This window comes from Oratosquilla oratoria, chromosome 20 (assembly GCF_046742065.1).
Source record: "Oratosquilla oratoria isolate Oo_2021 chromosome 20, ASM4674206v1, whole genome shotgun sequence".
Taxonomy (NCBI): Eukaryota; Metazoa; Arthropoda; class Malacostraca; order Stomatopoda; family Squillidae; genus Oratosquilla; species Oratosquilla oratoria.
Window position 1 is genome coordinate 51,691,149 of NC_134796.1, and position 15,126 is coordinate 51,706,274.

The 15,126-nt window shown below is 41.7% G+C and overlaps 1 protein-coding gene across 8 annotated transcripts in view; it reads right to left on the reverse strand.

The window, feature by feature from the left end:
* The window catches only part of Esyt2 (extended synaptotagmin-like protein 2), an 82,904-nt gene extending 72,233 nt beyond the window's left edge, over positions 1 to 10,671 (reverse strand). For 5 of the 8 annotated variants that reach the window (XM_076204106.1, XM_076204103.1, XM_076204105.1 and 2 more), the window contains exon 1: positions 10,255 to 10,671. In XM_076204106.1, the coding sequence (XP_076060221.1) occupies positions 10,255 to 10,557 (303 nt within the window). In that variant the 5' untranslated portion in view covers positions 10,558 to 10,671. The remainder of the gene's footprint in view (positions 1 to 10,254) is intronic. The other 3 variants (XM_076204109.1, XM_076204104.1, XM_076204107.1) reach the window with 2 other exon arrangements.
* Between the last annotated feature and the right edge of the window lie 4,455 nt (positions 10,672 to 15,126).

The window sequence follows — 15,126 nt, forward strand, 5'->3', positions numbered from 1 at the left end:
AACGGGCCCGTCGCCGAGTCTGCCAACAGAGCTCCATCTCTGACTACTACTCGTACAAAGGAATGTTGTCCGTCTGGGCCGAGGAGGCTCATTTGCACGCCACCGACCACCGAAACAACCTCCTGCAACAACAACTACCCCGTCATCGCCAGGTGCCCTTCGTTCAATCCCGTGTCACCCTCAGAGATCCAAGAGAAGACACTTAATAGCTTCAACTTCCTGCGTTCCTTCAATCAAGCCAAGCCCATTTTATGTTTCTTATCTAACCTTTCATCATCTCTATTTATATGCTTCATGATGTCGCCATGAGACTTTATTCAGATGTGAAAATCTCTTCGTTCTTTTAGCAATGGACAAGCGCACAAAAAATAAAGATTCTCACATTTGTAAGCAGTCGGTGTATATTCGGTCAGTATGCTATATTAGTACAACTGCCCTGCACACACACACAGGCAGGTGTGTCGCAGGAAAATGATACAACTGGAGCAGACCTACGATTTATCCAGGGTATGTATGTATCTATTCACACGTTTGCATGTATACACGTTTGTACGTGTGTGTGCGCGTGTGTGTGTGTGCGCGCACGCGCGTGTAAAAAGTACACAACAATCTTGGGGTAAAAATCCTATTCCTTGTAACTTTTAAAATAGCATTGCTTAAGCTTAAACATGTATCAATACAGCCAACTGTGAACTCAAATAAATCATCTAGGTTTAAACACCTGAAAGCACATCTGCTCAAAGATTTAGTTTCAAATGGGGAGGAGGAAAGGGGCAGTCCAACACCGCCTACCGGCCCGAAAGAGTCCTTACAGACCACTACGTCAAATTATGATTTAATTTCCTCACCGATCAGTGACCAATGCTTCTATCCTGAAGGCCAAGATGAATGAATGAAGGAGACTGCAAGAGACCATGAGGCCTACACTAGGCAGTTCCATGTCCATTACCACCTGTCACTCCCATCCATAAAGTCGTCTAACAGTTTCTTAAACCAAATGATAGTTTCAGCGCTCGCTACATGGTTACCAAGTTTGTTCCATTCGTTGACCACCTTATCAATAAACCTATTCTAGCCTATCTCCTTCTTAAATCTAAATTTGTCCAGTTTAACTCCATTATTGCGAGTCCTGCCCCGTTGTCTTAACATGATGACCATGGACCACGAAGGCAGGTGCTCACCGGGCGAGTTAGAGAGGACTGGGTTAAATACGAGTTAAATTTTCTAAACATCAGGCGTGTTTGGTACGACGTTAAAACGCGTGTATGATGTGAAGATTCCCCGCCAAAGAAAACAAGACCCCGATGACCAATCTAGGAAGCAACAACAGTGGCCTTTGCCAACAGCAAAAACAACCTAGATCTAATCTCACTCTCGCATCTAGAGCTAAGACGTGCAACTAGAGTTCTAGCTGGTACAAAGATCTAAATATTAAAGAATATAGAAACGAGATCTTCTGGTCCATAAAGAAACCGAACGCAAAATATAAACAAATGAAAAATAAAAGGTACCAGAAACAATAAAGTATTATATTATATATATATATATATATATATATATATATATATATATATATACATCCACATACATGTCCACGTGTGTGTGTGTGTGTGTGTGTGTGTGTGTGTGTGTGTGTGTGTGTGTACACATTTTATACAGCTGCCACCAGATTTTATTCAGCTAAATCAGGGATCTCGAACCAAAATTGGGTCGTCAAGCCATTTGATATGGGTCGCCAAGGATTTTTTATCACTATTAGAAACATTATCACAAGTATCAATACTGTATTAGAATACCTAAATCATTAACGTCTAATGACAACATTATGGAGACATAGACGATTTAATTAATGTGAGAAATCTTCAACATCTACAATTATTTTTTATTTTAAATATACAAAAAAATTTACGAAGTTAGGGTAGCCATGGTCGATCTGGACAGGATTTTGGGTTCGCTGCATTGGCAACTGACGTAGCTGAGAAGGTGAGGGTGTGTAGGGGAGGGGTTGAGGAAGTGATGAAAGGCGGGGTACGGGGGGGGGGGAAGCTCAGGCCTAAAGAAGTGGGGAGGTCCAGATCGATGGAGACTATCTTTAGGTCAGAACTCTCCCTCCTCTCATCCTCACCACCTCTACTGTATACACTCAGCCCCTCCCCCTCCCCCACCCCGTCGTCCTATTCCTCTCAATCTACGATAAACAAACGACGCGTGCGCGTCACGGGATGAATTCGAACAAAACAAAACTTGGTACAACATGCATTCGATTAATCGCGTTTATCCACATCAAGTATTTCCAGAAATTCAAGTTAATCATTTCAAAACCTTTCTCGTGCTACTTTATATTTACAATAACCTAAAATTCCCATCGCATGAAATGGATAATCTAATTATGGTACATTGTTGACGCCTATTTTTACTGACCGGAAACCCGTTGCCCGGCCCTGGGAAGAAACGTTGGAGGGAGTCTGTCTGTCTGTCTGTCTCTCTCCTTGGCACTGACAGTGAGGAACCGTCTGCCTGCGACTCGCTTGGTGCATCGCATCAGCGAATATTCACTTCAACGAAATACGATATCTATCCGTCCATCCGGAAACATTAAAAGTAACAGATTTATTGTCATACCATACTGTAAACACACAAGCATACACGCGCGCGCACACACACACACACTAAAATGAGATATGAAGACGGGACACCACGAGCATAGCTCCCCTTCCCGTAAAATACAACTAGGTAAACACACACACACACACACACACACACACACACACACACACACACACACACACACACACAAAATAGCGGGTCACTACGAGCGCTCTCTTCCCGCAAAATACAACTGGGTAAACACACACACACACACACACACACCTCTTACAAGGGATTCGATCTCGTTACATTGAGTTGGCTGTCATAGACGTTAAACACTACACAAGTTCTCTCTCTCTGTGTGTGTGTATTCACTTGGTCTTTGGATCACGTGTTGGACTCGTGATCGACAGCTATTTCCCTCCTGGAAGAGAGCTCAGAGCTCGTAGGTCCGATCTATGGGTAATGCTATGACCTTGCACACACACACACACCCAACTCCCCGCCCACGAGAGTCAGAGTAACGACCCGAGGCACAGCGATACCGAAATAATTTCGGCCCTGGGCAGGATTCGAACTGGGTGCTGGGAGCATTTCTGCTTCCCAGTTCAGCGCTCTACCAACTATGCCACCGAATCAGTGGCATAGTTGTGTGTGTGTGTGTGTGTGTGTGTGTGTGTGTGTGTGTGTGTGTGTGTGTGTGTGCGTGTGTGTGTGTGTGTGTGTGTGTGTGTGTGTGTGTGTGTGTGTGTGTGTGTGTGTGTGTGTGTGTGTGTGTGTGTGTAGTGAAAGTCATCGGAGTGTGCAATAGCTGTCGATCATAGTCAAGCACTTAATTCAAAGTCATGGTGAACCACACGACACATTTTACATTAGATTTAACTTGGAAATACGGTACATAATCTATAACGACGGAGTGTACAGTGTACACACTAAACTGCATTAGTACTATAGTTACCCATTTAAAAGTTCTACAGTGTCGTGTTTACTACGTACCATACATTCCTTTAAAATAGTACTATTCAAAGTATAAAATAATACTTGTGCATATACCAGTACTATCGTATGTTTACTAAACTTCCAAACACAAAGTTGCTCAATTTTCTAATCTATATGTACAGCTACACCGAAAACTATCGTTAGTAGGGGTGTCGAAACATTCGCTAATGAACATAACCTTATGATACCGAAGGGTTGGTATTTCTGGGGTTCGAATTGTTAGAATTCCTTCTGAATGAATATGAATCGAATAATAGTTCCGGAGTTCATATGGATTCACTATGACATGATAATCTTATTTCCGATGGAGACTTCAACTTGTCTCAAATAGTTTCGTTGTTTTGTGTCAAAATGATTAGCGTGATTTACTAACGATAGTTTTCTGTGCAGCTGTACAACATGCGTACAAATGACAGTACACAAACCTGCTACAAACCTAACGACAGGTTGGAGGTATCCAGCAACCCTAAGGTAACCGAGCAGGTTTATTACCCAACGGGTCCCTTCCCCGATTTTAAACGACTGAATTATTCTAATTCTTAACCTAACCTTTGACATACCGCAAACAATCAAGATTGAACGAGGATTGGATAACCATAACGTCAAAATATCACTGCGATCTTACGTCACCGAGACGTAATGGGGGTGGAACATGCAGATGGGTATTCTTATTTATTTATTTATTTTTTCATGGTTTACGAGGATGGTACCCGCTCGGACCTCAACCTTGTCGGTGGACCAGAACTTCATATATGAATGCAGGAGACGGTGCCCACTGTATGCAACTGCAGTGACACCAGGAGAAAGCTTATGGATCACACACACACAGTTATGTCAAAGTCACCTTAGGTCCTGAGGAGGACAGTGGTCGGAGGCCATTGGTCAAGAGTGAATGCAATTCCTAACCTCTGCGAGGGTTCGAACAGACGCAGCCAACCGTTAGCCGAGGCATAGCTCAACCTCCCACGGCCCTAACCACCCCATTACACATCAGCTCCCAAGCCTGGGCAAGGATCGATCTGCCGACCCCGTGAATACTAGGCCAGTACAAGCCAGGATAACCGAAATTTTTGTTCTATTCTACGAATGTAATCGGATAGTTGCCAGGTGCCTCCAGCCAGCCACGAGGCGAGTAACAGGTTGTGGTGCCAATAGAACAGCTTTGTTCAAAAGTCTTTCAGTGTGCAAGATTAACGCTTATTGCTGACTATTCTTATTCACTGTCCATTTAGCAAATCTTACAGTATATTATAATTTCTGTTTTGTGAAAGGTTAAAAGTATCTTATGCACTGTACACTGGAAACTATGCACAGCAAGCAGAACATGCACAAGAGACATTTCATTATTTTGTTCTGGCTACCATCCGACTATTTCGTTCAGACGAGCGGAGCCCCCTGACGTCAGGCAAGGCTCCTTTGGCCCTCTCATCACAGACCTCTCCGGGAAGAAACATTGGATTATTTGTGTTACTGGATCGCAGTAGTTAGGAGCCGGGGATCAGTCGCCGGTTGTCTACAAACGGGTTAATTATATCTATGGATCCCTTCCGGGAGATGGGGAGGGGGGGGAATCCATTATTTGTTTTGACTGACTGTCCCCTATGAAGTTACTCTGTTCAGTAGCGCCTGACTGACCCCTGACCTCTTGGGCCGAGTAGGCGTCACGCTATCCTCTGGATCAAATTCCTTCGTTGACGTAATGAACACCTGAAACTGAAATGAACTGAACAGCTCCCCTTCCTTCCAATCATCTTTCTTTCCCTTGCCTCGACTACCAATGACCCTTCTCTTCGAATTCCCAGCCCTCCCCTTCCCTTCCCTCCCAGTCCCCTTCACTTCCCTCCCTACCCCACTCCCTTCCGTCCCTGCCAACCCAATCCCCTTCCCTCCTATACTTCTTCCCTTATCCCCCCTCCTTCTCTCCTACTCCACCTCTTCCCCTTCCTTCCCCTCCTCCCTATTTACGGAAGCTTCGTCTTGCGGGCTTCATGTTCCGTCTCGTACGTATCTGCAGGTCAGTCGTACAGCTCAACCGTTTTTAAAGCATCTGAACGCTCCTACGTTCCCAGTTTGTACACAAACCATTTGGCAAAATGGTAATGATGTTTTCATTACAATTATTCATATTCTAGAATATTCGTTTCTAGTTATAAAGTCTATTTATGACCCCATTAAGAGACTAGAGATGAAACTTACACACTTAAAACGAGTTAGAAAGGTTAGAAATTTTAAGGGAATTTTGAACACATTACCATGAGTACAATCAAAACAATTTGGTGGAATTATCTTTATGATAAGATGGCATACTAAACCACACAATAATATGCAGTGGCTTTTCCTGAATTTTGTGGTTTACATACTACCACCACGTTAAGATCTTAACTATTCAGCCCACGAGTTTAAGATTAAGACTACCATGTGGTCAATATTAACAAAAGATATTGTCAGGGTTTTGTTGACAAACCATGATATCTCTGGCGATTCAAATATCAACCAAAAGCTCTAGATTCTTTCTGGATTGCCCGATATCAAACCGATATTTTATTTTCCTATTAATTTATTTTCTCCTATTCAATCTTTTCTCTGTTTACTAATTTGTTTACTTGTATTTGGGGTCCCTGAAGCGAAAATTAATTCGTCCCAAATAAACAAAATATAATAAAGTACATAAAACCATTGTAATACATGTAGTAGTTCATCTGCAAAATAAAACAAAATACCAATAAACCCACTCAACCCTTTCCGTGCGTGCCGGACGACACCTTTTGTTCTGGCTGTCGTCAGGTGATTCTATTCATCTCGCCAGCACCCACTCTCCTGTTCGGTAGCCAATATTTACAACCTCATCTTTTTTTTTCAGCCAAGCTATTAATTTCTGTATTATCATCCCCTCAGTACCAACGGTGTATTTTTTTACGTTTAATCATATTTTTTTGTATAAACAATAAGTTATGTAGATGCTTTCACAACAGGCGAATTACTACAATGATAAAACAAGTATAGAACAAGTTCTAGAGTGAGGTTCCTCCACTGAAGTCCAAAATAAAAGAAAAACAATATCGATTAAATAAAACTGAAATAAACAAATCTCCACCCGTAGCTTGTCACTTGCACACTGGAAATCGTATGTATCTGCATTTTACAGATGCGCGTAGTATGAATATTACTTGTGAATTTAAGAAAATTAATTTCAATTCTGAAGAAAATTCTGCTGGCAGGAGTGAAATAGTGGCAAATTACAACCAACTGGTTATAATGGGCAATTGTCATGTTCTTATCGAAAGCATTACCGAGACTGCCACATCTAGAAAGGCAATGCTTCACAGACTTATCTGGCCTCTTCACATAGTGTGTATGATACAATTGTCACGCTTTTGCAATTTTTGAGGGGGGAGGAGTTGCATGGATAAAATAATACAATTTTATTTTACATGGAGGAGGAGGAGATGGAGGAGGAAAATAACAATATTGGCTTCTATAGTGCCCATCATGGATCACACCCGTTTTGTTTACCGAAATGAAAAGAATAACGGATTCGTACCTGCGTGTTCCTTCCATGTACCTCAATCTTATTTCGCTACATTTCTTTTTCGCGACTAACAGCAAACTGCGAATTTCTCACAGCATTCTCATAGTCACGTAAGCACTCCGAAACTATTGTTTAAAATTACTTCGTCCTAAATATTTTCTTTGTTCTTGATGCATTATTGCCGTCATATTAGGCATCACATTATTTTGCTTCTTGGCAACCTCGTGCACAAGCTCAACCAGTTCCATCTGGCCAAGTTGGGCCTTCTTCCCTTTCTACGAAGCCTTCCATGGAGACTGACTTCGGCTTCGTTCGATCGTTCGTTCGTTCTGTTGATGAAAGCTTAACTATGATTGGCCAATAACTTTGCATTTATGGTAAGAGAACATTAACGCATTTCACTCAGAAAGCGAATGAACTCTCCTCATAGGATCCCATCGGTCTACACTCTACTTCAAGTTACATTCAAAGCTGTCCGTCTGGACCTAGGCCTAATCCATTCCAGAAAATAACACATCTATGCCGAAAAAATATGTCATTTTTCATATACACCGACTTAATATCCTGTCCGCATATTGATATTTTTCATTTCGCATTAATAGATCCTCTCAATTTTCACACCTTTTCCATGGTTGTAAGATATTGTCACCTTTCCTTACTCTTGCAACGCTATGTTGCATTCTCATTCATTCATTTACTCATTTTTATACATTCATTTACACCTTACTTTTATGTTTCTACTTACATCTTACCTATATTCTATAATTTACTTGTTCGTTATTCTTCCTATCTGGTCCCTACTATATAGATCATTAGTTCGTCCACTACTTCCTATGTTCTCCCTAATACCATTAAAGATACTGACATATAGGAAAGGAGCTACCAACTACCAAACTGATATCAGACATCAAACATGAAAACCACCTAAAATTTAATGTATTTTTCCTGTTTAGGAGGAGATTCGGGGTGGGGGAGGGGGTAGATACGTCCTCAACAGTTTAACGGAAAATTATAAAACCATATTTTAGAACCATGTACGCAATGAACGGGATTAACTTCCTACAGGAGCGAGGGATTGTAGACAGTTAAGATTGTACAAATTATGTATTTTAAACATCTAATCCAATGACTAACGTCTGTCAATTGTCTATCTCGTTTGTCTACCTGTTAAACTGCGTCTGTATTCGACAGTTATTGTCCGAAAGGTCGGTCTCCTGTCGGCATGCTTTGCTGCCCCTCTTCCTGTTTGGGGTAAGAGGGTAAGGGAGGGAGGGGGGGGTAAGAGGGTAAGGGAGGGAGGGGGGTAAGAGGGTAAGGGAGGGAGGGGGGGTAAGGGAGGGAGGGGGGGTAAGAGGGTAAGGGAGGGAGGGGGGGGGTAAGAGGGTAAGGGAGGGAGGGAGGGTATGGGAGGGAGGGGGGGTAAGAGAGGGAGGGGGGTAAGAGGGTAAGGGAGGGAGGGGGGGGTCTAGGCTGGGGGCTAATAGTCGGTTGAATCTTTGGGGCAGAGGTTTCAAACCTTTCGATTTAAATTCCTTTTTCATGAGTTAAGTACACATGGTAAAAATTCACCATTTTTGTTTTGTTTTTGCAAGTATATAAGAAATCCTTGAGTCAATTCATGACCTGCCGAGAAATGCTCACTTTGCAAATTGTTAAGGCATTGCAATTAAGGAAATAATATGAATGAATAGATAAGTCATAAATAAATAGACGAATAGATTAACAAAAATAAACAAAATATACCTCCAGTGTTTACAAAACGAGGCGCCCTGTGGCGGTACGAACAACAGTCACGGGCAAAAATTTTAACCCACCCAGAATTTTTCGCAATACCAATTTCAAACCGTCTTCTGACAAAATTATAGTTATTCAAGATGGTTGCCTAACTGTAAATTAAATACTACATTGGAAAATATATCGCATATTCGACAAATATAATCACTGACGCTGAGGGAACTATAGCGTGGGTCAAATTTTTTGCTCAAGACTGTACATACAATCTTGAGAATCTGCCCTTCGGGATCATCAACGTACGTGACAAGCGAGAGCCGTCTCGCAAACTGGTTCCATTACCGTGGCCTGGACGAGCCTGCTTACTGGAAACTTGTTCTCGTTTTCTTCCATTTACGCTACCAAATACGCAGTTCATATATTTTTTCATTTCATCAAGAATGCTGAAACAGTGATTGTAATTCTTGTTTCGCCTCCAACGCTTACAAATGTCGAGGCATGCCGACAAAAGATCTTTTGATCCATATCCAGTGGCAGCTAAAGAAAAAAATATGTAATATGCCTACGAATATGTAAATAAACCTGCAAATTATGCAATAATCATTACATCCGTGTTTACGTGTTTATTCATCAATACTTCGAAATGTACATTCCATTGTACCGGAGCGACAAGTTCATCCGAATTGCCACGTCGTTGGCTCAAGGTTCCCACCTAATTCCAGGTTATATGGAGTCTTGACAGTATACCATTGTTCCTCGTCCGATTAGTCTTTATATGAAAACAACTTGAATTTGAATGTATAAAGTCAGTTTAAAATATTGGAGACGTTTAGGATAATTAAATTTCCTCAAAATCCAGTTATGTCATGTAGGACAACCTTATAACCCCCCCCCCCATCATGTTACCACTACTGGCGACATACTACCTTGTGTAAGGATTTACCTTAGAACATATTTCGAATTCTATAGTGTACAAGAGGCCCAACAAATAGCATGCGGTACTCTGACTTGCCATTTACTTTCTTTCGTATTTATTTGTATCTTTTAATTCTATTCTGGTTGTCGCCATGCAACTTAATTCATATACATGTTACCCCCGCCACTCAGTTGCGATGAGGTACGCACAACCGTCATCACCTGGTGGGATATTATAGTTAATAAAGTAAAATAACTCTTGGCATCCATAGCAGTGATGAATTCCTCGCGATTCCCAGATTCCCACCGGCAAGTGACCAGGACCTAAAACAAAAAAACACCCACCCACACACGTCAAGTACAAGATGTGTTACCAGGACCCACAAGGTCAAGGCGCTTGGCGCCCCACCCACCCGGCTCATGACATGCGGACAAGGCCAAAGCAACAGAAGTACCACCAGGATCTTCCTGCCCTGGTGTAAGGAACTCACCCAAGACGGAAGATTGGAGAATCGTTGAATTTCGAACAAAACATCTTTCTCGTTTGCGTTGGCCAGTGACCTTACAATGTCGAACTTCACTTTCTTTTCCTTGGCTCGTTTGTCACGTAAGACGAGGAAGAATAGAGGAGCCATTAACCAGCCAAAACTGGCGTTGTAATATCCAAACAAATAAACAAGGAGCCATTCCAGGCACCTCCTTCCAAATAATCTAATATAGCCTTTAAACCACTCTCCATAGGCTTTCCCAACATCATCCGCCACCTCGGCGGTATGAACCTCTCCTTCAGTCATTGTCACAGATTAAGTTTATAATTAGGTTCACCCACAATATGAAACAGACAGCCACCACTACTCCCACACGGACTGCCTCACCTCAACTACCAACAGTCGGCTTGTGGGACCCCGAGTCGACTGACGACGTTTTACACTACCTGGCAACTCAAGAATGATTCACTTACCACCAGTCGATGCGCCACGACGTTTCTTATTTCATTGTGACTCTACGATTTTTATTCAGCAATTCTATGTTTTCATGCATAATATTAATTATTGATATTTATATTTATAATTATAATATTTTATTGTAATTATAATGGGAAATGTTAATCATAAAAATATATAATTTAGTTTTAAATAAATTCATATATTAATTCTTTATAGCTTGACAATTTCGAACCACATTCAGTTTGTATTGAAAAAATACCAGTGTTTCCGTTATTGTTTGGACATTGATTGAACGATGGTGTGAAGTTTGGTATCCCTAAGCACAGTTTAAGTCTGTTTACTTAAACATCCTCTGCATGAAAACGGGAAAACAAACAATAATATATGTTTGGACACATGGCTACCTCACTACATCCGGACACACGGAAGTGCCGAATTGCAGCGGAAGTAGTCACCTTTGCCTAGTGTGCTCATCCAAAAAGCACAAACAAACACACTTGTTTTCATCGGAAATTGAATGGGAGTCTCTTGTCATGAAAAAATGCAATTGTAAGTGGTGCAGAGGCACGACTGAACTGCTGATCTCTTGTTTTCCCGTTTGGTGACATTTATTTACTTGGGCATAGGTCTACAGACCCAAAGCTGGTGCATATAACATATCCAATTCATATCCACAGGATGTTCACAAAGTCCCCGGCCAAATTTCTAATTCTATGTCATTGCCCTCTGTTATTCAACAGGGTTTGATTTTTGGTCACGTTCTTTGAGGCACATTCCATACAAATTTTTGTATTTCTCATGTTTATAAAAATTCCAAAGTGTAGAGCAGAGGGGAGGTAGTGGAAGTTATGCGAGATAGAACCTTAATCAAGTGCCATCACTGGCGTTTTTGAATTTGGAAACGAGCGGCTGAGGGGATCCTCTCCGAAGTCCGGCTTGGGGAAGCACAGTTTGTGTGCCCACGGTGTGCCTCAGAGGTATATTACGTGATATATGGTAAGAGTGCAAATAAATGAATACATACATACATATATATACCAAGGCTTTTTCCCCCTTCCAAGGGAGGTAGCCAAAAAGAGGAAAGGCATAAAAACACTCCCACCCATTTCATCCCTAAATACACTCCACACCCCTCCCACCCTCCCTCTCATCTGAGCACCTCCTGGATGACGGGTCATCCCTGCACCCTGCCCACTGCCCTGGGTCAGAAGCAGTGTCGCAAGACACAGCACATCCACAGCAAGGCCGCTTTATTTAATCGGCGACCCCCCCTCTCCGTCCCCCCTTGCATATAAGGAGAGGACGGGGAGAAATCCCTTCGGGCTGCGTCAAAATTTACTCACGCATACTACCCCCCACCCCCCCGCCCATTCCTCCTCATGCAGTCACAACATCATCCATATACAACCATTCTCCACTCACCTCTGTCTTCCGTCCTCTCCCTTCCTTCCTCAACAGACATTCCCCTCTTCCCCAAAGCCCCCTTCACCCCCTCCATCCACCTCATCCTAGGACGTCCCCTCATGTTCACTCCCTCCACATCTGCCTTCCATACCTCTTTTACTAGTCTTTCTTCACTCATTCTTTCCATGTGTCCAAACCATCCTAATATTCTTTCATCAACCCTACTCCCAAATCCTTTTTCACCCCTGTTCTCCTCCTCACCTCCTCATTTCTCACTCTATCCAGCCTAGTAACCCCCACCATACTTCTCAGACACCTCATCTCAAACACATTCAAACTCCTTCTCTCTTCTTCTCTTATGTTCCACGTTTCTGCCCCATACAGTGCTGTTGGCACAATCACTCCTTCATACAGTCTCCTCTTCGCATCCATTCCCAAATGTCTATTCCTCATTACACTCTTTAATCCACCAAGGCATTTACTCGCTTCTCTCAATCTACATTCTACCTCCACCTTCACTCCACCTTTTCCTGCTACTCTTGCACCCAAGTATCTAAAACTATCCACTTCCTCCAGTCGCTCTCCCTTAATGTTCACTTCCAGTCTACTGCCACTTTCACCCCTTGTACATCTCATCACCTTACTTTTACCCACATTTATCTTTAGCTTTCTTCTATCACATACTCTCCCAAACTCTGCCACCAGCTTCCTCAATCCCTCCTCTGACCCTGCCACAAGCGCAGTGTCGTCCGCAAATAACAGCTGGCTCACCTCCCACTTTTCTCCATTTTCTTTAACCATCTCCAATCCCTGACCCACTACCCTAGCATTCACCTCTCGCACCACCCCATCCATGTATAAGTTGAACAGCCAGGGCGACATAACGCATCCTTGACGAAGTCCCACCTTTACTTCAAACCACTCACTCTCTCCATTTCTAATCCTGACACAAGCTCTACTACTCTCATAAAAACTCTTGACAGCTCCCAAAAGCTTTCCTCCTATCCCATAAATCTGCATAACCTCCCACAGTGCCTTTCTGTCTACCCTATCATAAGCCTTTTCCAGATCCATAAAAGCCCCAAAAACATCCTTCCCCTTTCCTATAGCTTTCTCACATATCTGTCTTACCACAAAGATCTGATCTACACAACCTCTACCTGTCCTAAAACCACACTGTTCCTCACCAATTACTCCTTCTGTTCCTCTCCTAATCCTCTCAATTAAGATCCTCCCATAAGCCTTCCCTACTACACTTAACAAATAAATGAATAAATAAACATAAATATGTAGAAACATAAACAAATAAGTCAGTAAATAAATACATAACATAGTAGTTAAGTATATAACCAAATAAACGAATAAAGGGCTGAATAGATAAGAAAATGAATATATATAAATAAGTGAATTAGTAAATAAAGTATAACATACCTAAAAAATTCCCTTAATTTGTTCAATGCAACATTTTTTTTATACCCGACAACTACATACGAATGAGGGACCGGCTCGGGACTACTCTTTCATAGTTCCTACCTACAGTCGCATGGAATTCACAAACATTTGCCAAATAATCTAGAGGGTGCATCACCGTATCTCTTTCGCACCGGGTGATATCAATAATAATCCCACCATTCTCTCGCCCATCATATCCATTCTACTGCATCCCATAAGATGAGCCGTTGATTTCCAGCTAAATCTAGTATACTCCGAACCTTGCCTTGCTCATTCCATATAATCACAGTAACTCTAATCAAGATTGATTTTACGCACCTAGTTTTCACTGCACAAATTCCGCTAATTATATCATGTACTACAGTAATTAATTTACACTGTAATCTGTGCTCTTGAAGGCATCGTTCAGGGTGTGGGAGACATCGTTCCAGATCAACCTTAGTCATACCTTTCTCACTTACGGTATTTCCCATATGTGTCATTCGATTTTTATTCAGTTCATAGTAAAGGAAGTTGTATAGTACAATGATTATCACTTTTTTGGGTAAACAATAATAACCCCATCCCACCTAGGAGTCATGGGGGAAAAGCGTTCCACGTGCCATATAATTTATTCAAATTGTTATAATCCTAAAAAAATTTGTACTGCACTATACAGCTTCCGTTGGTATATACAGAATAATAACGATAAAAAACAATCAGCATGTGGATGAGAAATAATAGAGGAGGCACGTACTAATGATGATTTGGCACAATGGCTAGTTGTAGATCACGATATACTACAACCTGAAAGGGTTCCTTCGAGCACATAGAATATAGTTTTCTTGTTTGCGTTAAACTTACAGAAAAATCAGCAATGGACGTTTATCTCCATCGTGAAAACAAAGGTGTGAGAATACATTTCCACGTTTGGTAAAATTGTCAGTTGACATTGTATCAAGCAGCTCAGACATCTAGATTTCAGAGCAGGAAAGGACAGCGCCATCCTATTTACTACACGACAGTTGTTTGTTCAAACTTCAGTCAGACGAAAGGGCGTGTCAAGACTTTCGAATACAACTGTGGTATCCAGTATATATATAAGTCATCCAAGTTGTACGAGTTTCATTTTAATCGTTATCCCGACACTAGCCAAGATTTTGTGGCACAGCAAACGATTCAGTCCGCCTATTGATATTTGATTCAGATTTACTCACGCCGTGGAACACGACATGCGTTTTGTGGATAGTGCAATTTCTTATTTTCAATTCCATATGTTTAGTATAGTTGTAACTATCATATGCATTTTCATATCCCATAACCATCGACACATCTGCATCTGATTAACAGAAATGAAGTGCCCTCCTCCCACCCTGCACTTATTCATCCATTCTTAAGTATGACCTCTTGGAGGACAATGCATTCAGCGTTGGTGCACTCTTGAATTTTTGCTTAGGTCAAACAACTTTATTCAACTAACAAGGGTGGCAGAGAAACCGCAATTTAAACTTAATACCGAAGCCGACATTTAATTCGACAAATTCGTTCGGTGTTAACTGAAAAATGTCAAAGGTCAACAAA